Source organism: Rhinolophus sinicus, chromosome 14 (assembly GCF_057876585.1).
Source record: "Rhinolophus sinicus isolate RSI-liver-muscle chromosome 14, RSI-T2T, whole genome shotgun sequence".
Classification (NCBI taxonomy): Eukaryota; Metazoa; Chordata; class Mammalia; order Chiroptera; family Rhinolophidae; genus Rhinolophus; species Rhinolophus sinicus.
In genome coordinates this window covers 24,432,359-24,459,526 of record NC_142514.1, presented here as the reverse complement: position 1 = coordinate 24,459,526, position 27,168 = coordinate 24,432,359, and the positions used below count along the sequence as shown (strand labels likewise).

Sequence of the window (27,168 nt, the reverse complement as noted above, 5' to 3'; positions counted from 1 at the left end):
TTAACTGGTTCAGTTTTATTTATAATAGCTTCGATCATTAGAAAGCAGATTGTGCCCTTCCTTCCGCCCACCATTTCTTATTTTAAATTTACATTAAGAGCAATTACTTCATGATGACATATCTGGGCTTTTCTTGAAAAGAAGAGGTCTTGCAGAAGAATTAAAATAGTATACCTTTAAATGCACCTTCCTCTAGCTATCCCTTAAATGCAGGTCTTTTATTTATTTATTTTTTTTAAGGTCTTTTCTCATGTTCTCTCCCCAGTCCTCTTTGCTGCTGATTCTGCATTCTCATCTTAGGAGACTGACTATCCACAAACATGAATGTATTGCTTCCAAATCTATGTCCCTAGCCTCCTCTTTGAATGCTAAATGCATGAAGCCACCATGTCAATCAGGATACTTCAAAGGTGCTCTGCAGCCCGACAGAGAGGAGCACAAATCTCAGAGCACCCCAGGCAACCTCTCCATTCACAGCAATGGCGCCTGATAACAGGAGGGAATTAGGGACTTGTCCAACGACTATGGTCCAAGACAATTCAAGGACGAGGACTTAACTCTCAACAACCAGTTTAGGATACTTTTTATAAACAATTGAAAAAGGTCCACTGCTAACAGGCAGAGTCTAAAAGTAGAATATGTGGCAGTTACTGGTACAATGTGCAACTTTACCAACACTACCAGATCAAACAACAGTTTCTAAAAATATAAATGCAACCTCCAGTTTTTTTATTTTCAAGTTAGTATTTTCAACAACATGCATTCTTTGGCCATTATAGTTTTATTAAAATAACCAGTAATAAACCAGACTTTATCCTCAAAAGTCCAAATATATTAAAATTAGGACAGAAATAGAAAATGAACAACTTAAAAAAAGATAATCATACAACTTAAGCAATTTAAGAAGGGATATCATAAAAACAATCAAAATAAGAAACAATCATCCTACCATTAGGAAGTATTGTAGGTTCCCATATTTTCAAGAGTTTGGTAAGTTCAATCATAAATCTGGAATAGGGCTCTGTAAAAATGTTATCTATTCTACCATTTTCAAACAGGTACTACAAGAGAAAAAAAATGGAAACATGTTGATACAAAGAAAACAAGTTTTTTTAAAGATTGTTTTAAGTGAAACTTATATAATGTTATTAACCAATGTCACCCAATAAATTTAATTTTTAAAATATTAAAAATTTTTTAAAAGATTATTTTAAGGGATATAGTTCACCCTTAATCTTTGTCCTTACAATATTATGAACCATTTTAAGGATACATGTTAAAAATACTAGGATTCAAGCTAAAGATCCCTTTCACATGAATTAACATTACCTCGAGCACTGAGCTTGCAAAGTAAAGTTTCCTATTTCCTTTTTAAAACATGGATGATACAGAAAAATTATAATAAATAAGTAACTTTATTCAGTTCATGAAACTGATATACTTATAATTGGTCCTAATTTGTACTTTTCAAATCATTTTTCTAATTCACAGTATGTGTGCAGATGTGCTCCCAGAAGTTTTTGTTTTTTTAGCCTAGTTACAAGATCACTTCCTGAAATAATACAGTTAGCTGGTGTCAGGTGACCTGAGGATACCCAAATTCAAAAACTACTTATTTGGAGTCTTCTAATCACAGCTCTCAACTCTGCCCCACAACATAACGTTCAAAAGTTCAAGTCTAATAAATTGTAGGATGTAAAACTATGCTAATTAGAACCATCAAGAACCAGATCACAGGATGGGAAACAAGCAACAGCTTGGGTAAAGTACTGCTTAAAAAAACATCTTAAGGGTGCAGGTCAGGCCAGATAAAATCACTCAGGGAAATACAATGAGCATTTATAAAGCAACACAAGGTAGTGTATAATTACATGCTAAAACGCTTTTGATATTTTTAGATTTGGTATTTTAAATTTATTAATCTATGGTTACCTTGGTTTTCTGCTTTTCTATCAGTGTATGACTTGGAGAAATTTTTTATTTCCACTTAAATTTATTCCGGCTAATAAAAATTAAACACCATTTCAATGTACATTCATATAGGTCTCTTCAAAGGCAATTTATAAATATATTGCCATATTACAGTTTTGTTGTTGAAAAGTATTCTTCTTTTAATAAAGTTATTTTTCCAACTTAAAAATATATCCTCATTGTGGAAAAAGTTTAAAATATAGAAAAAGTGGAAGAAAAACATACTTAAACTCACTACACAAAGGCAACTACAATTGTCATTCAGCAATATTTCAATCTTTAAAAAAATTCCTTTTTAAACACAGAGTTGAATTTTGTACATTTACTCAAATATATGAGTACATATAAAATACATTTCTTTTTTTGAATCACTTCCTCCTTAGATCAGGAACAAGACAAAAATGCCTATTCTTGCCACTTCTATTCAACATTGTACTGGGAAGTTCTAACCAAAATGATCAGACAAGAAAAATAAATAAGAAGCATTCAAAAAGGAAAGAAGTAAAACTATCTGTATTTGCAGATGACATGATCCTATATACAGAATCCAAAAAAACAACAACAAAAAAACCCAGTTATTAGAGCTAATAAAGGAATTCAGTAAAGTTGCAGGATACAAACAACATGAAAATAAGTTGCAATAGACCATCCAAAAGGGAACTAAGAAAACAATTCCATTTACAATAGTATCAGAAAGATTAAAATCTTAAGAATAAATTAAACCCAGGAGGTACATGACTTACACTTAGAACTATAAAAAACTGCTGAGAGACATTTAAAAAGATCTAAGAAAAACATCTCGTATTCACGGATCTGAAGAAAATGTTGTTAAAATGGTAATATTCCCCAAAGATATCTACCGATTCAATGCAATTCCATCAAAATACCAGAAGACATTTTTTTGCAGAAATGGAAAAGCCAATCCTAAATTCATATGGAATTGCAAGGAACCTCAAATAGCCAAAAGAATCTTGACGAATCACACTTTACGATTTCAAAACTTAGCAACAAAGCTACAGTAATCAAAACAGCGTGTACTATCAGAAACAGTCTCAGAGACATAGAGGAAAAACTGAGGGTTGCTAGATGGCAGGGGGGTTGGAGAGAAAGGGGAAGGTGAGGGGATTAGAAAGCACAATTGGTAACCACAAGATTGCCATGGGGATTTGAAAATCAATTTGGGGAATGTAATCAATAATGTTGTAAAGATTTTGTAGGTTACCCGATGGACACTTGTCCCATTAGGGAGACCACCTCAGGGATGATGTAGATGCCTGATCACTGCACTGTACACCTGAAGCTGAACAATAATGAATGTCAACTACAATTTTATATATATATGTAGTTACAAGAAAAGGAGTACAGCATTAGGAATAGAGACAGTGGAAATGTAATGGCTGTACGTGATGTCAGAGGGGTAATAGATGGGGGGAGGGGGTTTATTACTGTGTGAGGGATATAAATGATAAATATCTGTTACATTGTTTTGTATACCTGAAACTAATTAAAAAAACAAAACACAGTATGTACTGCCGTAAGATTAGCCATATAGACTCACATATTGGAATTTAGAGTCCAAAATAAACACATACATATTTAGCCAAAAATAAGTATGTCAAGACCATTCAATGGAGAATGAACAACCTTTTCAACACATGGTGCTGTGAGAACTGGTTATTCACATATCCAGTTATCCCTAACTCACACATGATATAAAAATTAATTAAAATGGGGGCAGCCAGGTGGCTCAGTGGGTTACAGCGCGAGCTCTGAACAACAGGGTTGTTGGTTCGATTCCCACATGGACCAGTGAGCTGCACCCTCCAAAACTAGATTGAAGACATCGAGCTGCCACTGAGCTGCCGGAAGGGTGGCTGGATGGCTCAGCTGAGAACTCATTAGAGCACAAGTTCTTAACAACAAGGTTGCCGGTTCAATTCTGGCACGGGATGGGGGGATGCACCCCCTGCAACTAAAGACTGAAAACCGCAACTGGACTTGGAGTTCAGCTGCGCCCTCCACAACTAGATTGAAGGACAACGACTTGGAGCTGATGGGCCCTGGAGAAACACACTGTTCCCCAATATTCCCCAATAAACGTTAAAAAAATTAATTAAAATGGATCAATGACCTAAACTTAAGAGCTAAAACCATGAAACTCTTAAAACACAGGGACAAATTTTAATGAACTTGAATTTGGCAATGGATTCTTAGGTATAAGACCAAAAGCAAAGCAACAACCAAAAAAAAAATAAACTGTGAACTTCATCAAAATTAAAAATGTTTATGCATCAAAGTACACTATCAAGAGTGAAAAGAAAATCCAGAGAGTGGGAGAAAATATTCACCAACGGCATATGTGGTAAGAGTTTAATCCAAAATATATAAATAAATCTTACAACTCAACAACAAAAAAGACAAACAACCCAATTAAATAACGGACAAAGGATTGAAGTAGATATTTCTCCCAAGAAGATATACAAATGGCCAACAAGTATCTGAAAAAATGCTCAATGTTATTATTCATTAGGGAAGTGCAAATCAAAACCATCTCATAACCACCAGACGGCTATTAAAAAAAAGAAAAACAAAAACAAAAATTATCAAGTGTTGAAAAGGAAGATAATGGAGCCCTCATACATTGCTGCGGGAAAATGGTTTGCTAGTTTCTCAACAAGTTAATCATACAGTTAGTTACCATATGACCTCCTAGGCATATACCCAAAATAACTTAAAACAGATTGTTCAAACAAAAACTTGTACATGAATGTTCATAGTAGCACTCACTATTCATAATAGCCAAAAAGTGGAAACTCAAATGCCCATCAACAGATAAATGGATAAACAAAATGTGGTATATCCAACAATGGAGTATTATTCAGCCATAAAAAGGAATGAAGTACTGATTAATGCTAAACATGAAGAACCTTGAAAACACTACGTTAAGTGAAAGAAGCCGGACAGAAAAGGCCATACACTGTTTAATTCTACTTATATAAAATATCCAGAATAGGCAAATCCATACAGATAGAAAGCAAATTTATGGTTGTCAGAGACTGGATGGATGGGGTAATGGGGAGTGACTGTGTCCATTTGGGTGATAAAGATATCTAGAACTAGAGAGTGCTGATGGCTGCACAACATCATGAATGTACTTAATGCCACTGAATTGTACTCTTTAAAATGGTAAATTTTGTTATGTGTATTTTACTATAACATCATACAACACACCGTTTTGCAAGTTACTTTTTAAAATGTATGCTTCTAAGAGTTTTCCATGCTAATATCTATAGAAGCAATTCATTCCTTTTAAACTATTGTATAGTATTCAATAGCATAGACATATTATAGTTGATTGAACCATCATTCTTTTTGATGAACACCTAGATTTCCAAATTTTTGCTGTTAAAAACAATGTTACAGTGAAAAGACTAGTATATGTCCTTCTATGTATGTGTACGCATTTCTTTGGGGAAAGATAATGATCACTGGATTTGTTAGATCGAAGAATATGTATGCATTTAAAGGTTTAGTAGTCAGTCAATTTGCCCTCTGAAAAGGCCTCCAACAATGCATAAATATCTTCACTCATACATGGTATTATCAAATTTCTCAGTCTTTCAAATTTTTAATCCACCTGCTAGGTGAAAATTTGCTGATTATAGTTGAGCACCTTTTTATGTTAGAGAAGCAGTCCAACGTAGCAATCATAACCACAGACCCTAAAGCTCAGCTACCTGGGTTCACATCTTGGTCCTACCATTTACTACACCGTTGAGACTTCAGGCAAGTTATTTAACTCGCTGTGCCTCAAGTTCCTCAGCAGAAAATGGTGATGGTAAGTTCTTACACTTCATAGGACCATACTAACAATTAAGTGAGTTAATATATGAAATGGACTTATATTAAGACACAGCATACATAGTAAATGACTGTTAGATGTTCCTGGTACATTTTTGTCTACTAGCAATCTGATTTTCTCCTGTTACTTGCCTGTTTGTTTCTTTTGCCAATTATCCCCTTCCCAGCTAATGTTAACAGTGGTGGTCTAGGTGCTAATATTATAGTTGAATTTAGTTTCTTTACATTTTTATGTATTTTCAAAATTCTTTACAATTAGCATAATTATTATCATAAACATAAAAAAATAAAAGAGAAAAAGCACATTTGAGATGTCAACATAAATAACCTTTTAAAATTATTTAGAGTCAGGGAGTTTATTTCTTGTCAAAATTAATATTGAATAAATAATATAGTTCGTAATATTTACTTTCTACAACAGTCCTCTAACAATTTGTTATCTTATGGCCTCTTTTAATAGTATTGCTATACAAAGTCAAAAGAATAGGATGAAGATACTAGAAAAAAATTTCCATAAGTTTACTGATTTGTCTCACACATTAGAGTATATTTTATATATAGCAGAGTATCTGAAGTGTAAAGTACTCAAACGTTTTTGATTGAAATCATAGCAGTGACCAGTATATTCTGATTATATTCAAATTATTAGAATATTAATAACTGCCCCAAAACATGTTATTTCTTGACATATGTATTGATAAAATTAGAAAATAATCTTTAGATCCAAAATATCATAAACTCCAAGAACAGAGGAAGTGTGTCTAGAATGTTCAGTTTTTCCCTAAGCAAAATGCATGCATGGCACATAGTAGGTGGTTGAAAGAATGTGTGAAAGAACCTATAAAAGTCTTCTCATATGCTAATTTTAAAAATCTATTTTACAGTCTAGAAAGTGGATCAAAATATAATTAGATAACAAAGGTACCATTTCAATTCTGTGGGAAAATGGATGCTGCTTGCCTAACTAGCTACCCATCAGAATGTTATTCATCAGAACTACTTATATCATATACAAAAATCAATTTCAGATGTAGTAAAGATGTCAATCTAAAAAAAAGAAACCCAAATATTTTAGACAGAAATTTATGAGAATTTAAACATTCAAGCAGGAAGATCATCCTAAGCAACATGGAAAACCCAGGAACTATAAAGAAAAATACATGCATATTAGACTACATACAAAGGAAAACTTCTACACAGTCTATGAAGTGATCCCCCTGATAAGGCCTGACCACAGTGCTGTACTCTTGAAGCTGAAGTAGAATAATAATTAATGTCAATTATAATTAAATGTATGTGCGTGTGTGTGTACAGTGTCACAGGATGTGGAGTACAGCATACGGGATACAATCAATGGTGCTGGAACAGCTATGTGTGATGTCAGAGGGGTAGCAGACTTGGGTGGAGCTATCACTTTGTGAGGGGTGTAAATGTCTAATTATTATGTTGTTTTGTACACTGGAAACTAATATAATAAAAAAAGGGAGAGAGAACAAATGAACAGAGAAAAAAAGGAAAATTTCTTGAATGGCAAAACATAACAAAAATAGACAAACTAAAAAAATTTATTTCAAATACTTAAGAGTTAATAGCCCCAATAAAAAGAGATTCTACAGATAGTTATTCTACAAATCACCAACATAAAAAGACATTAAACTTTACAAAAGTTGGAAAAATGTTAACTGGAGCCACAAGATGCCACTTTTTTAAAACTGAGAATAATAAATATTAAAAAGAGGAATGGTGAAGAGAGTGCAAGAAATGCGCACTCACACACACTGTTAGTAAAACTGTAAATTACTATAACCATTTGTGCAGACAGAGCTAATTCTGTCTTAAAGCTAATCCTCCATCTTGACACTTAGGTGAACCCGGACCCCTGACCCATTCTCCTTCCCCCACATGAGTGCTGGAATCTGTACACAGAGCCCTGGGCTGATCACAAGATTTCCATTAGTTCTGTCGCTGGGGCGAATCGCCCTCAATATTATCTCTTAACTGGCTCTGGCACCAGAGCCTCCTGACACCTGATCCCTTTGATCATCCATGCGATCTCACTGTTTAGGAGACACAAGCACATGGTCTGGAGGGTTGAAGATGCAGGGATCCATTTCATCTTGCTGTTGCCTGACACTGCATTTCCCGTACGTAAGTAAATTCCCTATTAAACTCTCAACCGACAAGCTGGACTTGTCTGCTTTGTTCCTGACCTCTAGGCTTCTCGGGCGTTTGGGGGCCACTTTGCATCTATAGCCCTTTCACAAAACATCATTCTGAAAAATAATCTAAAAACATCTTAAAACTGGAAAAATACATACATGCTTTAACCTAGAAATAAAAGCACCAGTTCATCAGGTACACAAACAAAATATTTACTGAAATATTATTTGTAAGAGTGAGGAGGGTGTGGAACAACCTGAATATATAAAAGAGGAAAGGCTGAATAACTGGTATATTCATATTTCACAGTATTATGCAGCTTTCTTTTTTAAAGGAAAAAGTCTCATTTATATTCACCAGGAGGGGTACACAGATTGAGAAAAGCAAGCTACACAAAATGTGTATTATATGGGCCCCATTTTGCTAAAAACCAAGCAAAACAAAAACTATTAACAAATATCTATACACATGTATAAATGTACAACACAGGAAAAGGTAAAGAAGGACATTTACGCTGTAACACTGGTTACCTTGGGGAGTGAGAATGGAGGTAGAGAAATTTTTCTTTGTATGTCTTCACTTACTGTTTTAACAGTTAGACCTGAGCACACACTACTTATGTAATTAAAAATCAAAACTTTTAAAATAAATGCTTAAATAAAATACCCCCCATACAAATGGAAGAAAATTTGGCAAGAAAAGAAAAAAACCAGTAACATCCAGAGTTCTACCACCCCTAGATAACAACCACTGTAAATGTTATTAGTGTATTTCAATTTGTTATGTATTTATGAGACTGGTTTTTAAATCACTGTTAATATATAGTGATACACAGAATTTGTACTCGTATTCATTTAATGCTTTAACATTAATATTTTTACATGTTATTAGAAGTTACTTTGTAAACAATTTTTATTGGCTACATAATATACAACTTTATAAACATATACAATTCATTTAGCTATCACATTTTGGTGGACATTGAGGTTATTTCCAATTTTGTACAATGATGTCTGAACTTCAGAGTTATTAGCTTTGACAGACTCCCAAAAAGTGAATTACTGGCAAAAGAGTATGAACATTCAAAAATATTCCTGAAACATATGTTCAAAACTGCTTTCTAGAAAGTATGTATTAGTTATCACCAGCCATGAAGTGGACCCCTGACTTACAGAACTCATATCAAGTGTTATAATTTTTTACTTTTGCTAATGTGATGGACAAATAAGGTATTTGTATAGCTATTATTTTAATTTGCATTTTAAGAATTTAAATGAGACTACATAATTTACATACACAGTCACCTGTATCACTTCTTTTGTTTATTGCTGCTTATGTCTTTTTTTGTCCATTTAACAATAAAATGCACCATCCTCAATTTCTGTTATTCTACTACCAGTCTCCATTTAGCTTATAAAAGGCTATATGATTAAGATTCTTAAGCCAGGCTCAGTGGTTCGTTAAAAAAAAAGAGTATAGGAACAATACTAAGCAGCCATTATACACTATAATTTTTCAACTTCATTCACAAGTTCTATCAGAATTATTAAAAATGCAATCGATTTTATAATAACTATCAAATTTGATACCTGCTGAATTCCAAGGCACAAGTATAAAATACTGTCTGGATCATATTTTTCACCATTTGGTCTCCGCACCTCTTGGATAAACTGGCATAAGCCCAAACTCAACTCAGCAAAAGTGCAAGACAAAATATCTTCCTTCAGCTTGACAGAGCGGACTGTGGAAAGGCAGAAAACATAGGAAATTAACTTATAAGAAACAGTAATATTACTTGATTCTCTGAATGAACACTGACTACTCCTGTGCCCCAGGAATTGTGGTGGATACTGGTGAATACATAGATGAAACACAGATCCTGATCTCAACACTTTTTTAGTTAATGAAATAAAGAAAATGCAGTGCATATGGTATAACAGATGCTATGAGAGAGATTTTATTTAAACAGGATTCAATGAAAGCCATTGAGGGACATCTAATAGAGAAGGGTCAGGTTAGACTGGAGGATGTTACACTAATGCTAGACCTTGAAATGTGAAGAAGAGTTAAATAGGTCAATAAAAAATTTGAGCCATTTACACAGTGTTAGAAAAAAAGAACAAAATTCCTTGGATTTGCATAATAAACTCATGATCAGAAAAATACAACCTAACCTTTATAATAAGCCCTTAAAAATTGGGACTAGTATATCAGTTTCTCTTTTTAACCATAAGACTTCAATTTTAAAATAATTTTAAATATCCCATTTACAAATTTAAAATTGACAATGATATCATAAGTAACCACAAGGAGAAAAATGAGTTTTACCTCTACAGCCTGGCTCCGAGGACTCCTGAGAGAGTGCATGGTCTTGAGCACTTCCTAAGGGGTCAGAACATGGGCTAGATGATGCAAGTTCAACTCCTGACAAGGAGAAAAAAATAAATGAAAAGTTTAAATAAAGGTGAGGGGAAAATTAAGTGAAGCAAAAACCAAAGTTTTATGCAATTTTTGACCTAGTATTTATTCCTTTTGAGTAGATTCATGACTTTATTTATCTATATTCCCTTTACCCCCTAAATGAAAACACAAATTCATGCTGTGTATTTACCGCCACATTTCAGATCTCCCTGCTCTTCCTTGGCATTTTTCCACTGAACCCAGTTCTTCCAGGCATTTACCCCATACATGTATTTCAGTGTCATCCCAGGTACTGAACACCCTTGAAAGGCTCCTTGGATAAGACTCCTGGGTTCCACAGGCACTATAGACTTCTTCCGTCCCTGTAAGAAGTCCAAAAACACAGAATATAAGATTTAGTTTTGGTTCTTTAAGAATCGAGGTTCTCAAAGCTAGAAAGGGTATAAATTTACAGAATACAGAATTTAGTTTAGATCTGAAAGGTTCAGAGTTCTTAGAACAGAAAAGATCTGCTTATCTAATCCAATCCATTATGAGAAAAGAAAAAAAAATAAAGGTGAAATATAACAGATCATATGTAATAATTACTAGCATTTTAGTATTTACTTTGTTCTAGATACTGGACCCACCCAGTGAGGTATGAGTAAGTTATTACCACTCAGGTCTATTTAATGGAACACATGAATAGAATATATTCTGAGCTATAAAATAAGTCTCAATAAATTTCTAACTGCAATGGAATTAAACTAGGAACCAATAATGGAATGGTGCTAAGAAAATACCCCAAAACTGGAAATTAAACAAGACATTTATAAATAATCCATGGGTCAAAGACAAAGGCAATTAGAATATATTTTGAACTTAAATGAAAATCAAAATTTTGTGATGGTACTAAAGCAGTGCTTAAAGGGTTATTTACAGTAGTAAAATGATTTATAAGAAATGAAAAAGGTCTAAAATGAATAATCTAAGCTTCTATCTTAAGAAACCAGAAAAAAAAAGAACACATTAAAACCCAAAGTAAGGAAATGAAGGACATATAAGAGCAAAAATTAATGGGAAAAAAAAAAGAGAAAAGTCAGTAAAACTAAAATCAGGTTCTTTTATAAGATGAAAAAATTGATAAATATCTAGTTAGAGTTATTAGGTAAAAAGAGAGAAGACACAAATTACCAATACCTAACCCCACAAACATTAAAAGGGTAATAAAAGAATATTGTGAACATAGTTATGCCAATAAATTTGACAACTTAAATGAAATAAACAAATTTTTTTGAAAGATGCAAATTAACAAAAAGCTTGCTCTATAAGATATAATCTAAATAGCCACAGAAACTGAATTAATAGTTTAAAACCTTCCTACAAGATAAAATCCAGACCCAGGCCTCACTGTTGAATTCTGCCCAACAGTTAAGGTAATTATATAAATTGTATTTCAGAAAATAGAGAAGGAGGAAACACCAACTCACTTTATGATGACACCATTACCCTGATAGAAAAGCCAAACAAAGTTGTTACAAGAAAACTACAGACCAATACCCTTTGTAAATAGAGATACTTAAAACCTTAACAAAATATTAACAACTTGAATTCAGCAATATATAAAAGAATAAATACATCATAAAAAAGTAGGTTCACCCAAGAATGCAAGGTTGACCTATCATTTGAAAAATCAATGCATTTTACCACTTTAATAGACTCAGAAAAAAATCTAGATAATCATCTTAATAAATGCAAGAGATCCACTTGAGAAAGTTTAACACACAATCATGATTAAAAGCTCCAAGCAAATTAACAATAGAAGAGAAGTTCCTCAACCTGATGGAGGCCTTCTATGAGAAACTTACAGGTAACATCAGACTTAATGTTGTAAGAGTGAACACTTGCCCTAATGAAGATTGGGAATAGGCATGAAGGTCTGCTCTCACCACTAATATTCAATATTGTATTGAAGATCTTAACTATTGCAAAAATGAAGAAAAAGAAATGTATTAAATTTGGAAAGAAAAGAGTAAAACTGTCTTTATTCATAGATAGTATGACTGCATAAGTAGAAAATCCTGAAGATTTTAGTTGTGTAAAATCACAGTATATAAAGTCAATATACAAAAACCATCTTAATTTCTATATGCCAATGAGAAACACCTAGAAAATGACATTTAAAAATAGCACTATTCACAACAGCATCAAAAATTTTTTAAAATACTTATTAATTTATAAATTTAACAAAGTACAAGACTTGTACAATAAAACATATAAAACGCTGTTGAAGAGAAATTAAAGATAATCTAAATAAAGGAGAAAGATACCATCTTCATGGATTGAATGGCTCAAAATTACTAACATATCAATTCTCTGCAAATTGATCTATGGATTCAGAATAGTCCCAAACAAAATCCCAGCAGGCTTTTTTGTAGAAATTGACAAAAGTTGATTCTAAAATTTATATGGAAAAAGCCAATGACAATTTTTATAAAAAAGAACAAAGTTGGAGAATTTAACACTCCTGATTTCAAGGCTCACTGTAAAGCTACAATAATCAAGTCACTTGGTAAGGGTATAAAAATAGACATATAAATCAATGGAACAGAATAGAGAGTTTCAGAAATAGACTCGTATATATGGCTAGTTGACTTTTAACAAAGGTGCCAATCAATGGGGAAAGGATAGTCTTTTACAAGATCAGCTGAATATCCATATACAAAAAAATTAACCTCAATGCTTGCCTCAACTCATACATAAATATTACCTCAAAATGAATCACAAACATAAAAGCTAAAACTACAAAACAAGAAGAAAATATAAGAGAATATCTTAGTTACCATAGGATAAGCGAAGATTTTTAGATGAGATTCTAAAAAGCATGAATAGCAAAAGAATAGAATTGACAGAGTGACTTCCTCAAAAATAAAAAGTTCTGTTCGTCACCATTAAGAAAATTAAAAAGGAAATCACAGAATAGGAGCAAAAGTCGTATTTGATGAAAGAATTATATCCATGATAAAGAAGAACACTTAACAACTCAATAAGATGACAACCAATTCAATTATAAAATGTGCAATGGTTCTGAACAGACACTGTACCAAAGAAGATAGAATGACAATTATGCATATGAAAAGATGCCCAACATCACTATTCATGAGGAAAATGCAAATTAAAACCACAATGAGATACCACTACACATTCACTAGAATAGCTAAAATTAAAAATTGATAATGCCAAGTGTGACAAAGTCATAGAGAAGATGGAACTCACACACTGCTGGTGGGAATTCAAAATGGTATATCCACTTTGGAAAACAGTTTGGCAGCTTCTTACAAAGACACAAATACACATATCATAAGACCTAGCAATCCCACTTCTACCCTGTTTCCCAGAAAATAAGACCTAGCCAGACAATCAGATCTAATGTGCCTTTTGGAGCAAAAATTAATATAAGACCCGGTCTTATTTTACTATAATATAAGAATGGGCCTTTAATATAATAATATAACATAGTATAGTATAATATAATGTAATATAATATAATACCGGGTCTTATATTAGTTTTTGCTCCAAAAGATACATTAGAGCTGACTGTCCAGCTAGGTCTTATTTTCAGGGAAACACGGTAGATATTTTTCCTCAAAAGAAAATGTATGTTCACACAGATTTATACTAGAATGTTCATAGCAGGTTTATTCAAAATAGCCCCAAACTGAAAACAACTCAAATTTCCATCAACTGTTAAATAGATAAACAAATTGTGGTTTGTCCATACAATGAAATACTACTCAGAAATAAAAGGATGAAGTACTGATACATAAAACACATGGATGAATCTCAAAAACATGCTAAGTGAAAAAAGCCAGACACAGAAGACTACAAATTATATGATTCACTCATATGAACTTTTAGAAAAGGCAAAACAGTACAATTTTGCATCGATCTGCAAAGCAGATTGGTGGTTATCAGGAGCTAGAGATAAGACTGACTACAAAAGGTTACAAGGGAACTTTTTGGGAAAGTAGAAGTCATGTCTGTGGTAGAGGTACATATTGAATACATTCAAAGCCCATCAAATTGTATACACAAAATTTATGAAATTTTAAAATGTGACTATAACTCAATAGAGCTAATTTTAAACAGTAACGCTATTACTCTTTTAATTTTGGAATGGGAAAGCCCTGACAACATAAAAAACAGGCCACGTGGACTTCACTATTACACTAAATTATATAAAATAGTGAGCCTCATTATTATTGTGTGTAAAAAAAAAAAAAAGCTATATTTAGACTTTTTAAAAAGTCTATCACAAGGATTATAAAAAGCTTTTTAAAGTAAACAAAACAATAAAAACCCTCAATTATAGAAACAAAACCAGAAGGTCCCTGCTAAAAGGAACAAAAACAAAAGCATAAAAACACAAGGTTGTAAAATGTGTGAAATTTGCTGACCTGGGCTGTTAGAGTTTTATAAATGCAGGAACTAATACACATTTACGGAATGAAGGGGGAAAAAACACAACAACAGAAAAATTAAGCTTACTCTTCGTCTGGGCTGGGGAAAGCCATCTCTGTGTCGTCGTCTTGTTCGGGAACGTGCCTGGATTCCCTGTCCTTTATTCAGTGGGTCAAAGGATTCTATCAGCAGAAAGCATAACATGAGGTAAATAACTCACAGACTTACGCAAAGACTAAGACTAAGAAAGAAAATATCACGTAATCACTATATTCATTATTTTGTGATATTAAAATAAGGATTTTACGTATGTTTAAGAGATACAGCATTTAAATTAAAACTTCATTAATAACCAAGAAAACAACCTCGTTTATGGTTATTGTCAGAAAGCTTTAAAAAAGCCAAAGTAACTACTTACAAGAGTAGTATCGTACAAGTTAAAACCTTCAAAGGCAGGGACCTTCTGTACCCTAGATTATTATCACACATTTTAACTGCTTCATAACATCAAATGAGAGTTGTACCAATCTTCTAAAATAAAGGACTTTTAGCGGACAGATTACATTGCACAAACCTGATGGAAAATCTGCTTCCAGATCCTGTTCAGTTTCCCCTTTTGAGAACTGCTTCAATTCTGAATCAGCCTCTTGCACAGCATTTGACTTTAAGGCATAATGATTCAACTCTTCCTCCCAGCTATGTGGAGTAGATACTGCCTCTGATTCAAGATCACCACTGTATGTACTTCCTTGGTCTAAAAAATGTAGAAAACACACCTTCAAAATAAGATAGACTCTTGACATGGCCAGAAAGCTTCCTGAACCGCTGAATATCAAAAACTGAAATATAGGGTGGCCGGGTTTCTCAGTGGTTAGACAGTGCTCATAACACCAACGTCACCAGTTCAATTCCCACATGGGCCAGTGAGCTGTGCCCTCTACAACTAGAGTGAAAACAATGACTTGACTTGGAGCTGAGGTGCGTCCTCCCCAACTAGACTGAAAACGACGACTTGACTTGGAGCTGATAGGTCCTGGAAAAACACACTGTTCCCCAATAATAATAAAAACAAAAGAAACAAACTGAGATATGGTTGCTGGACAATTACCTAGGTATATTCAAGAATGAAGTAACTTGTGTACCAGCCTCACAGAACTGGATTCATACTCTTGCTGTGCATTTTATAGCATGATCTCAATTAATCCTTAAAACCAACATTTGAGGTAGCTTTTATTATTTCTCATTACAAATTAGTACACAATCACAGACATCTGCTGCCCTCTATAAATAGCTAAAATTGCACATATTTAATCCAAGGATGCTAATACTTTATGGGTTTGTATTACTAACAGAGGACAGCATATATTTCTAAGATCCAAAATATATTTACAATTACAAACCTTTTTCGAATATCTTGGTGTCTAGAAAGAGTTCTTGTTCAGAAGTTTGGGATCCTAAAGAACAAGAAAAGCACATAATAAACAATTTGTATCTATACACAAAGGAAATTGCATCTCAAATGAAATGACTGCACTATATACATGAATCATACTAGGGAGTTCTAAGTAATAACCTTCATCTGCAGAAAGAATGATTCATTAAAAAAATTAGGCATTAGTAGTAAATGCAGTTAAACAAATTACAGCAGTAACTTGTCAACAGTGGTTACACTTCTAGGTAGCAGTATGAAAGAAATCATGGCAAGAGAGATCTGTATTTTGCATTTTGCACTCATGTGCGAGCTGAAATATTTTTTTTGGCCATGATACACACACCCCCCCACACACACACACACATTCTCTTTCTCTCTCCTTTCCTCTCTCTCTCTCAGAGATTAATAAATCTGATTTAAATTGCTTTCTACCCCCTAAAACATAATATGCTTTAGCACTGCATGAGAAAGCCAACAGACTTAGAATGTAAGTTACATGAGCAATCAGCACATGGAACAGAACACTGTTCTATCAATTATGAACTACTCTAAAAGAAGCTTAAGGATTCAAAAATATTATAAACCAGTTTCTTAAAAACCCAGGAAAATTGCTTCTTTTCCCTGAAATCCAAGATAAATTAGCCAGGTCCATTCAATTGGAATACATTTCTCCTTCCTTTATGTTTTTAAACCATTTGATATTACTTACACTATAGTGATTACAACTATCTGTCTCGAAGCATGGTTTTGAAAGTTTTTCTGTCTGACTCAATTATAGGCTAAGGAAGTCACAATATTTATACAGAGGAAGTACTTGCTAAATGTTTATTAATGTGAATGGAGAAGCCAATTTAAAATGAAGTTTTATCATCAGGAATTGCTTGAACTTCGAAACTAAATATATTATCAGAGAATTAGAAGATCAAGCAAAGGAACAATATTCTAAGACATTAAAATACACATATAAATGGGTCAGAATTATGAGATTATATACTAAAGAGCAAAATGAGACCAGAAACACTGGGATATTAACAAATAAGCTTTTTACCTATCACTCAGAATACATGTGATTTAATAACTTACAACAGAAAAGCTGACATTTTTTTTCAAATGCCAGTGTTCAAACAAATCATCTAGCATTTATTATGCAAAATCAAAACGTAGTGGTTAGCTTTGTAAAACCTATCACTGAAAAAAGAAAAAAAACTGTCAATCAAGAATAATTTCTTGGCTCATCACTGATATATGAACAGGCCTTTGTGAAAATTTACCTATGTATTTCAACTATCTTAACACCATATTCTCTCTCTCTCTCTCTCTCTCTCTCTCTCTCTCATTGAGACAGGTTAGTTAGTGTGTTGCTAGATAGACAGGGAGGTCCCTGGTGGAATAAACAAAAGACAGACATATTCTAAAACTTCAGGTTTTGAAATCACTCCTTCACTCCAGCACAAAATGTAACGCCTTGAGGTTAATCATAAAATTCCTTTTGGCCTGAAAAATGGAACAGATTTGATAGATAAGAGTGGGTTATTTTGCTACAGTGGTACCTCGGTTTTCGAACGTAATCCGTTCCGGAAGACCATTCGAGTTCTGAAATGTTCGAAAACAGCCGACAGCTAGGCCTCAGGATCTTGCACTCAGCAGAAGCCGCGTGACATGTTCGACTTCCGAGGCGTGTTTGAAAACCGAAGCATTTACTTCCGGGTTTATAGCGTTCATAAACCAAAATGTTCATCAATGGAGACGTTCGAAAACTGAGGTACTACTGTAATTCCTTCAGGATGGGCAAGCAGAACAAACCTGGTAGACGAATTTCATTAAAAGGCGCCAGCTCCCCTTCCCCAAACAGGCAAGGAAAGGTATAAAAGTAAGAGCTTTTGCCTCAGTCACTGGGCACCCCTATTCGGGACCCCCTCCCGCTCAGGAGCTCGACCCTTTGCTTTCAATAAACTATCCTTTTTAAAACTCTTTGCCTCTCCTGGGTCCATGTTTCCATTCTTCGGTCTCATGAGACACGATCCCGGCACTCACTCACTCCAAAGTCCCCTACATCATTTGGGGACTCACAGAGACATATTCCTACTTCATTACTGTTATATCTCTTCCTGTACCCAAACATCAAGGGGCTGCTAATTAAGGCTAGAAATCTTTCTGAAATATATATTACAGAGTTCTGGTTAATATTATATATCATTTGCTTTGGAGTCAGACAGACCTAGATTCAACTTCTGGTGCCATCACTTCCTTATTGCAAAACTCGGGTAAGTATAATATCTTATTTTCCAAATGAGGACTCTGAAGTAATCAATACCCCCCTAATAGGGTTGTTGTGATGACTAAATGAGGCAATGCACATAGTGCATTTAGGACAACGCCTAAAGTGTGGTAAAGCACGTAAATGTTAACTATTGTTATTATCACTATTCTACACTCATAGAATGGGATTTATCTATACGCGTAGGTTACTTTGAACCAAAAAGTTTTATACATTCTAAGGTTCTATCTACCTTCATGCTAGTTATTACACAACAGAAATTCTTATCTGGGGACCACGGGTTTGAGTATAGGGATGAAACCAGAAAATGATCACGAAACTTTGATTTACAGGTTTTTCTGGAATCATTAACAAAAACTGTTATTGAATATCGGTACTTAGTTTCCTTCATAAAAAGGATAGAGTTTTCAGCGATAACCAACAAGTTTAACAAACCCAGTCTTGGTATTTAGACAGAATGAATCTTTTAAAAACACCTTGACTGCCCAATATTTAAAATTACTTGAGTTACCTGAAAATCTGTAGGTGTGTTTTTTCTTTCTTTACTTTAAAATTATACCAACCTCCCTGGGATAATGTCTTCTCCTTCTCTTCATCTTCTGTAATCATTTCTGCCATCTCAAGGAGATCAGCTTCAAATGAATGTGAGGGAAGCTTTTCCTTACTGTCTTCAATACTCTCAGTGACTTTATCTTCATTATCCATTGAGGATGGAATAAGCATAGGGACAGGCATCTGAAAGACCAAGGATAGACTGAAGTTTCTTGGACAATAAGTTCATCATTAAAAGTATTATTTGTAACATGTTTTAAGTACTAAAATAATCAACAAATTCAAGATATTTCTATTGCTAATTAATTAAAATAGTCTTGCTAGTTTGTTTTTCTAAGACAATGGCCATTTAAATAAAAATTCAGTAAGAGGTTTTCTGGAAACTCAACAAAACATCTCTGAATCCTCCAAAAGAATAATTATCTAACACATTTTTTAAAAAATTATATTTCTTGCTTAACATTTTCATACAACTGTTTCCCTTAAGAACTCAGTACTGAGAAAAAATGTATTTCCAGCAAAAAATGAATACACTTTTCTTTAATAAAAAGTGAGAATCATGTAAATCACAGTATTCATCTTTTACCCTTGCTAGAATCTAGTGTTCTAACACACACACACACACACACACACACACACACACACACACACACACAGAGTTTCTGATCTTTTTCTATATGAGTGGTCTTATTGTTGTATGAAACATTGTAAAAAGCTCCATCGTAGCCTTCTCTCAGAAGGCAGCGTACAAATAAAGGCATTCCTTTATATACCCCACTTTAAGTAATACAGTAATATGATAATAGCCAACCAGAGTCAGGTGTATTTTACCAACAAATGAAGTTTTTAACGAAGCTACAAAATTTTAATCAAAGAAAATGTGTACTAAATTAATGTTAGTCTCTATAAATGATTACTCACTGGAACTGGGATTCCGAATGGGACTGGAGCATACTGAGTATAAAGATGAAGAGGTATGGGCACAAACACTGGTACAGGAACTGGCACCACAATGATCTGGGGAGAGCTTGGAGTATCTTTTAATGAAAATAAAAATAACAAAACCAAAGAAGGTTAGAAACAAGATTTTAATTAAAATTTTTTTAAAGCATACGGAGATTTACAGTTCAAAAGAAATGTAATCTATGAGACTAGGAGTTCATAGAAAGGAGACACAACCGAAATAGCAAAAAAAGGTTTGAGTACAGCACTAACAAAAAGTGGGCAACACAATGATTATCAATGATATGAGGATAAAATTAATGAAAGATATAATTTGGATGAATGAATGAATGGAAGAATTGGAACAGGGATCTTAGAGGAGGGATATGGAAAGCTGCTAACATGAATAAGTAGGGTATGTTAAAGAGAAGACTGAAGAGATACAAGGGCTGTTTTTGTGCGACTATAGTGCACATTATTAAATCATTTCTAGTAGACAGTGGGGAGCTACTACAGATCTGTTAGCACAGAGTAATGTGATGAAAATCGCATTTAAAAAGATGAATTTGGCTGCCATCTCAGCATGGAATAAAAAGTATATGAAGTATAAAAGTAGGAGGCAATTAAGTAGGTAGAGCTAAGATGATGAAAGCCTAAACTACAGTGGTTACGATACACATACAAAAAGAATAAATATATACAGCTGATGCCCTAAGGTATTAAAAAGATTAAACAGAACTTGGAAACTAACTTAAATATGAGTAGAGAAAAAGTAGGAAGGATGGAGGATTCATTCAATTTTTTAACAAGTATCTATAGAGTCCTTTCTATGTGCCAGAAAAACACACTAGATAACTATAAAATTATTAATGTCAGTGAGAAAGGTAATGCTAGTCACAAGAAGTGAAAAGCTGACAATTTGACTTGGGTTAAAGGTAGGAAATAATACAGGATCAATTTTTTTCATGGTGCACTGGATGTAAATAATAAAAAAATAAAAAATGTTATCTGAATATACATGTCTGATAACCAAGCTTTATAATACTAAATAAGTCACTGTTGATACAATAAAAATATAGGACTAAGTCATCTATAACCTTGCTACCCATGGACCAGTAGCATTGACATTACCTGGGGGCTTGTGAGAAATGTAAAGCCTCAGGCCCCAGTGAGTCAGAATCCACTCAATAAAATCTTCAAATAATTCATATGCATATTAATGTTTGAGAAGCACTGGCCTACAGAATAACCTTCCACATTGAGGAATCCAGAATTCCTTTCTAGTTTAAAAATTCTGGGGCTTTCATTTGGCAGCATGAGGAGCTCCACAGACCCCTTCCCTAGTGAAACAAGCAAAGCTGGTGAAAACTGTTAAAAACAACCTTTTAGTTATTTGGAAATTGTCCATAGGGCATAGAGCAAATGGAGAAACAGTCATTCAAGAAAATCTACTAAAATACAGTAAGAAGTGGGAGTCTATGATAGTTGATCCATCACCTGCTCCATATCCCCAGCTCAGTCAGTTCAATTGACAGAAGCTACACTCTGGGTGGGTATGGTCAGTCAGCTCCCAGTCAAGGGTTATTATATCTAGCTCACCAGGAGGGGCAGGCCACCATCATTTCTCATCCCCTCAAACATCAATTTAAAACATTAATTTCCTGGGGAGTATGGCTGACAGGCTGGGGGCTCCCTTCCTCTACCCAGCTCCCAACCATAGGATAGAGACCCTACAGGAACAACAGGCTAAGAATAGTAGGGTCTAAATCACAGTCACCCCAGATCACTTGTAGGGCAGATTCCATACCAGGAGAGGCAAGCTGAGACGATCAGAGGCTAACAACCCTCCCAGCATTCAGACAAATAACTCAGAGATTATGCCTGGGGGAGAGGTCATAAGAAAAGAAGCTCTAAAGCTCTCCTTAAAGGAATTAACTTTATTTGAAACATAGTGTAGAAAGTTCAAACCTAGGGGTAAAACAGTAGTTCCTCTTAATTAAGACCCTGTCTATATATAATTCCAAAGTCTATACTTACTCTATATTAATACACTGTCATTAACACGTTGCGTACGGATCACGAGAATCTTCACGAGGGATTTAAACCCCGCCGTACGCAACGTGTTAATAAGGAAATTAAATGAAGTGTTCACAGTATGATATTATCAATTAACTACTTTCTCTTTGCCATAACTTGTTACATCTTAGATGGTGAAAATACCTAACTCACAGGGATGTTGTGAGAACTAATCTGAACAATGTATATAAGCAACCAAACACATTATCTAGGAAATATAGGCAGATCCCACATTCCTTTCCCCTAAAAAAATTAAATGGAGCAAGTACAAGGAATATACCTGTCTGGCATTCTTTGTTTTGGGTATGTGGTTTGCATGAGGTGGCTTTAGTCTGTGTGATGGGTTTGCACAATAAAGCTTTATTCTTCAAAAGTCTTGGAGGCTGGGAAGGTGGCAGTTTCAGGGCATCTGTTTGTGTACTTGCCTAGATAAAAACAAAAATTACAAGAAATCAAAAACAAATCAAAGAAACCAAAAAGGTTTTCAAAAGCTTATCATTAATTACAGAAAATATTATAATTTCTAAATAAATACTATATTGGAATTACATGGAAGACACAGAAAATAAATATTCAACTAACTATGTAAGGAATATAATATTCCTGAAATAGCAATAAAAGAGTATTTTGATAACTATATGTTAATTCTTAATATATCTAATTACCAGTTTTGTTTACCAAGAAAAATGCTATTTCTATTGTAAGCCATTGTTGATGAATAACAAAGTTGGCTGAATTTAAAATGAGAACTGTTTCTTCTTGACTAAGTGTTAGAAGCTTTAGTTTCACGATAACTAGAAATAACAGAATGATTGAGATCATTTGAGTGACTTGAAAAAAGATGATATGAATGTTATCCCAGAGACCAGGAAACACTTTAAAAATGTCATTGTTTTACTAGTTTTTCTCATTATTTATTTTCTTCTTATTTTAAGAGACAAAGCAAGAAATATTGAGTAAAAAAGAGGAATGCTTACGTATAGCATAATCTGCACTGGGTGAAAAATAAACTACATTTTATAAATATTTTATTTACAATCTGACTATATTACAAATGCCCCACAAAACCTTTTATGCCTGAATTCTGTGCAATTTACTTTAAATGCATACAGCTAAAAACAAAAACAAACCTTCAGTTAACTACACAGATAACAAGAATTCAAAAAAATTTAAAGTATACAAGACCTAGTTAAATAAACAGAAAATCCTATTCCTGAACAAAGATTAAATGAGCTCATGAAATTTATTTTATTAAATAAAGACTAAAGAAGGGCAAATTAGCTTAGACATATTCGTACTGCATAAAAATGGAAAGTAAATACAGTGGCAATACCAATAAAAATAAAACTTACATCCCCTATGATTTTCGCTGTTACTGTTGGAACTGCACCTGATATAAATTAAAATATATATTTAGGATCTTATACAATTAAACATTAGCATTAAAAGCTGATTATTGGACAATAAACAAAAAGTCTCTCATAATAAAAACATGCGTTATCTTAATTTAATTCCAGAGAAGACTAGCATATAAAATATAATACAAGACAAAGAGATCTGGAAATTATGAAAACACTAATGCCCTCGCAGCCCACGGTGAGCCACCATTCCTAATGTGAATGTGTCAAATATATGAAAATGATTACTGACGGCAAAAAGATAGAGAACCACTGCATTCACTTCAAAAAAGGCCAGATAAAATGCTTTTAAATCAAATCATACCTTGCAAAACACTGTTAGAATTCACTGTGGGCTGAGCAGCAGGAGCACTTGCTAATGAGACTACATTAGCTATAACTGGAGTTGAATCTTTTCTTAGCGATGGGGGCCCTGTTGAAGCAGCTGACACCATGGAAATACTTGCTGATTAAAATAAACAAAAATTTTAAAACCTCATATAATATATATGCACATACATAGAAACCAACATCTCAAGGCAGTTAAACAATGCTTTTAAGTTAGAGTAAATATTGTTGGAACAGTCATTTCAGGATTAACTGGGTTTTTTCCTATTTTTTAATTGGTGAAACTTAAAAGTATTCCATGTGCTTTATCTTGCATAACTATGCAGATGGCATATTTAAGAGGCCATGTGATTTAGATTCTACGTCCTTTGATATAGTCTCAAATCCTTTTCCTAGGGAACTCAAGGTGTCTATATCCAGTTATAAAACATTAATTGCCATTCTTTTCTATAAAGTTCTTAATTTATTTGATTCAATATGCCCAGAGAAAAGTAACAGAACTCATTTAGTGGGCTTTAATCTAACATGTTAAATAAAAAAGGATTTAAATGTTAATGTCATTTGAATAGAATGAAATTTATGTTTCACAACATTATAGACAATTGTTTTATGTTCCCAATCTATAGAACAGTAGTCATGCACACTGATCAGGGACTAAAAGTTTAATTTTACCTGCATTGTTTTGTGAAGGTGGGTCACACATACTTTGCTGATTACAGAACATTAAGATACAAAGCAGGTTACAGAAATGTTTCATTTCTCCTCTCCATTTCAAGGACTCACTGAGTTTACCCTGTCGCTTACAACCATCACATTTGGCCATCTGAAAAAGAAATAGAAGATAGTAAAGGAGTAAGAAACAAACGATCTGTGGTCTGACAGAATAACAGCAGGATACACATAACAAGTGGGGAAATTAACTTAGAATTTAGGTCACAAAAGTGAGGGTTAACTATCCTAAAATGGTAAATGTTTATCTATCAATGATTTTACACTAAACATTAAAAAAGATCACACTATAGATATGCCAATAAATAATTTAAAAACAGTGAAATGAAATAAGACCTACCTTCCTGAAAGACTTCAACAGACAAATTCATTTTAGTTAAATAAAAAATAAACTATAATTTTTAAATATTTTAATATCTTAAAACTGTTATGTATTTTACAAGGAAATTAAAAACAAAAGGAATATAACTTCAGTAACATTAAAGTCTTCCAAAATCTTTTTTTTAATGCTGGAGAACATAATACATTTAATACTTGAAAGTTTAAATGATTAAATTTCCTTCATACTCCATCAAATAATAAAAGAAGGGAATAATGTATGAGGAATGTGAATTATGTTTACCTGATAGAACAGAACTGTATATTTGGACATGCATTCTTCACAACAAAACTCTTCCACCTTCCCTCCCAAATTATTCTGTACCAATTTGGGAGATGTCTGTAAACAATAACTGCACATTTTACAGTGATTTCCCCAGAGTTTTGCCAAGTCATGTTTATAAAGCAATTTGCAACCTAAAAAAAAAAAATCAGGAAAAATAAAATTAACATTAGAGTGAAATATTAAGTATCTCCATATTTAATTTAAATGCCCTCTAATACAATTTGCACATTTGGGTCCTCACCAATTAGTAGATCAAGAAATCAATATAGAGGATCGATATTATCATTTAGAAAAAATATAGTGTATATCTAGGAAAAGTCGATTTGTTTCATGAAACTTTTGTTTTATTTGGGTATGTGGTAATATACTGGGTCACAATGTAAAATGCATTTCTTTTGTGTTGTGGTCAAAAGGTCTGAAAGCCACTAGTTTAGGAGGCTAATCTTGTGCAGTTTTAGAATAAAACAAAATATTGTAAACATATACAATAATCATTTAAATAAAGGAGAAAATATACCTCATATGGATATACAAATTCAGATCATTTATATTCAGAAACATAAAGGCTGTTTAAAACAAGAAAAGTATAATCTTAGGATGCTACCAAAATTTAAGGAGTTCCCTTTAGAAGTGTTATACCTAAAAGATACCTATCGACCTAATAATATTAAATGTTTTCCACATTATCACCATCTTCTGTATATACTTTGAGGAGCTTTTCTTTCATTTTAACATTTATATGATATGAAGGATTAGATGAGAAAAGAGTAAACAGGTGTAAACAAAACAAAAAGGCTTTGGTGTTATATACAGAGGATAAAATAAACTTACAGAGTAACAGCTTAAATCATCAACTACTTTTAAAACAATCAACATGCTCATTAGGTAAGATAATCTTGTGTCTTTACCTTCACTACAGAATGACTTGTCAGCACCTGAGAATCGCACAGTCTCCTTTACAATTTTCTCAATTTTACAATATTCACACATTGCCATTACATTATTTATTTTCTTATATTCATCAGAACAGTTCTTGCCACAAAACTGAAACATTTTACCCTGCAAAGAAATAATCCTTAATTACTAATTAAACATTTGGTTTATCTTATGGAAATTTTTATTCCTCTTCCTTTGAAAGCAAATAGTGTAATTTTGAAAGATGAAAAGCCAGAAACAATTTTACAGATAGACCAGTTTACCCTCAAACCCTTTATCATGATCCTATACTTTACCTTATAGTCAAGAAGTTCTGGTTTTGTGCCAAAAAGACGGTTACAGTGCTGACACTTAAGTTTTACAACACTTCGTGCAAACCCAACATGTTGAGATTGGGCAGCAAGACGCTGGAGACCAGCTGCAGCAGAGCTATTGATGGAGGTGGGAGAAACAGCAGAGGTGTTACCTCCTCCTGCTGACACTGTTGAACCTCTGGGGATGCTTACAATTACTTGGCCTTGAGACAAGGGCACTACCGAAGAATTCATTCCTGTTGGTTTGTTAAACAAATTCTGAAAAAAACAAACAAAAAAGATCAGTCTCACCATTTGTTCAAATAACTAAGTACTGACTATCTAAGTATGCCAAGCACAGTTCTAGGTATGTAAGATACATTTGTGAACAGGCAAAACTCCCTGCCTTTGAATGGGGGAGTGGTATTTATATCCAAAGTTAAATAATTTTAATAATCTTCTTCAAAAATAATATCCTCCCAATAGATAATCTGGGTGATAACAGTACCATATAATTTTAAAGAAGACAGTTAAATGACATGCCTCCAATTAAGGATGAACCAAAAAATCTAAGTTTAACAGGACTGAGATAGAAATTTAGCAATCTAGGCACTAGAAACATCTAAAAAGTTTACATCACTATAGTAGGCCACTTACTAACTGGAGAA

At 33.4% G+C, this 27,168-nt stretch overlaps 1 protein-coding gene across 8 annotated transcripts in view; it reads right to left on the bottom strand.

The window, feature by feature from the left end:
- The window catches only part of ZMYM4 (zinc finger MYM-type containing 4), a 128,142-nt gene that overhangs the window by 8,869 nt on the left and 92,105 nt on the right, over positions 1-27,168 (bottom strand). For all 8 annotated transcript variants that reach the window (XM_019726488.3, XM_074334377.2, XM_019726487.3 and 5 more), the window contains 16 exons: positions 26,504-26,779; positions 26,180-26,330; positions 25,230-25,402; positions 24,551-24,701; positions 23,856-23,996; positions 23,486-23,523; positions 22,414-22,558; positions 20,037-20,152; positions 19,127-19,298; positions 16,254-16,307; positions 15,428-15,607; positions 14,941-15,035; positions 10,604-10,775; positions 10,321-10,416; positions 9,582-9,733; positions 950-1,061 (listed from right to left, as the gene is read on the bottom strand). In XM_019726488.3, the coding sequence (XP_019582047.3) occupies positions 950-1,061; positions 9,582-9,733; positions 10,321-10,416; positions 10,604-10,775; positions 14,941-15,035; positions 15,428-15,607; positions 16,254-16,307; positions 19,127-19,298; positions 20,037-20,152; positions 22,414-22,558; positions 23,486-23,523; positions 23,856-23,996; positions 24,551-24,701; positions 25,230-25,402; positions 26,180-26,330; positions 26,504-26,779 (2,224 nt within the window). The remainder of the gene's footprint in view (positions 1-949; positions 1,062-9,581; positions 9,734-10,320; positions 10,417-10,603; positions 10,776-14,940; positions 15,036-15,427; positions 15,608-16,253; positions 16,308-19,126; positions 19,299-20,036; positions 20,153-22,413; positions 22,559-23,485; positions 23,524-23,855; positions 23,997-24,550; positions 24,702-25,229; positions 25,403-26,179; positions 26,331-26,503; positions 26,780-27,168) is intronic.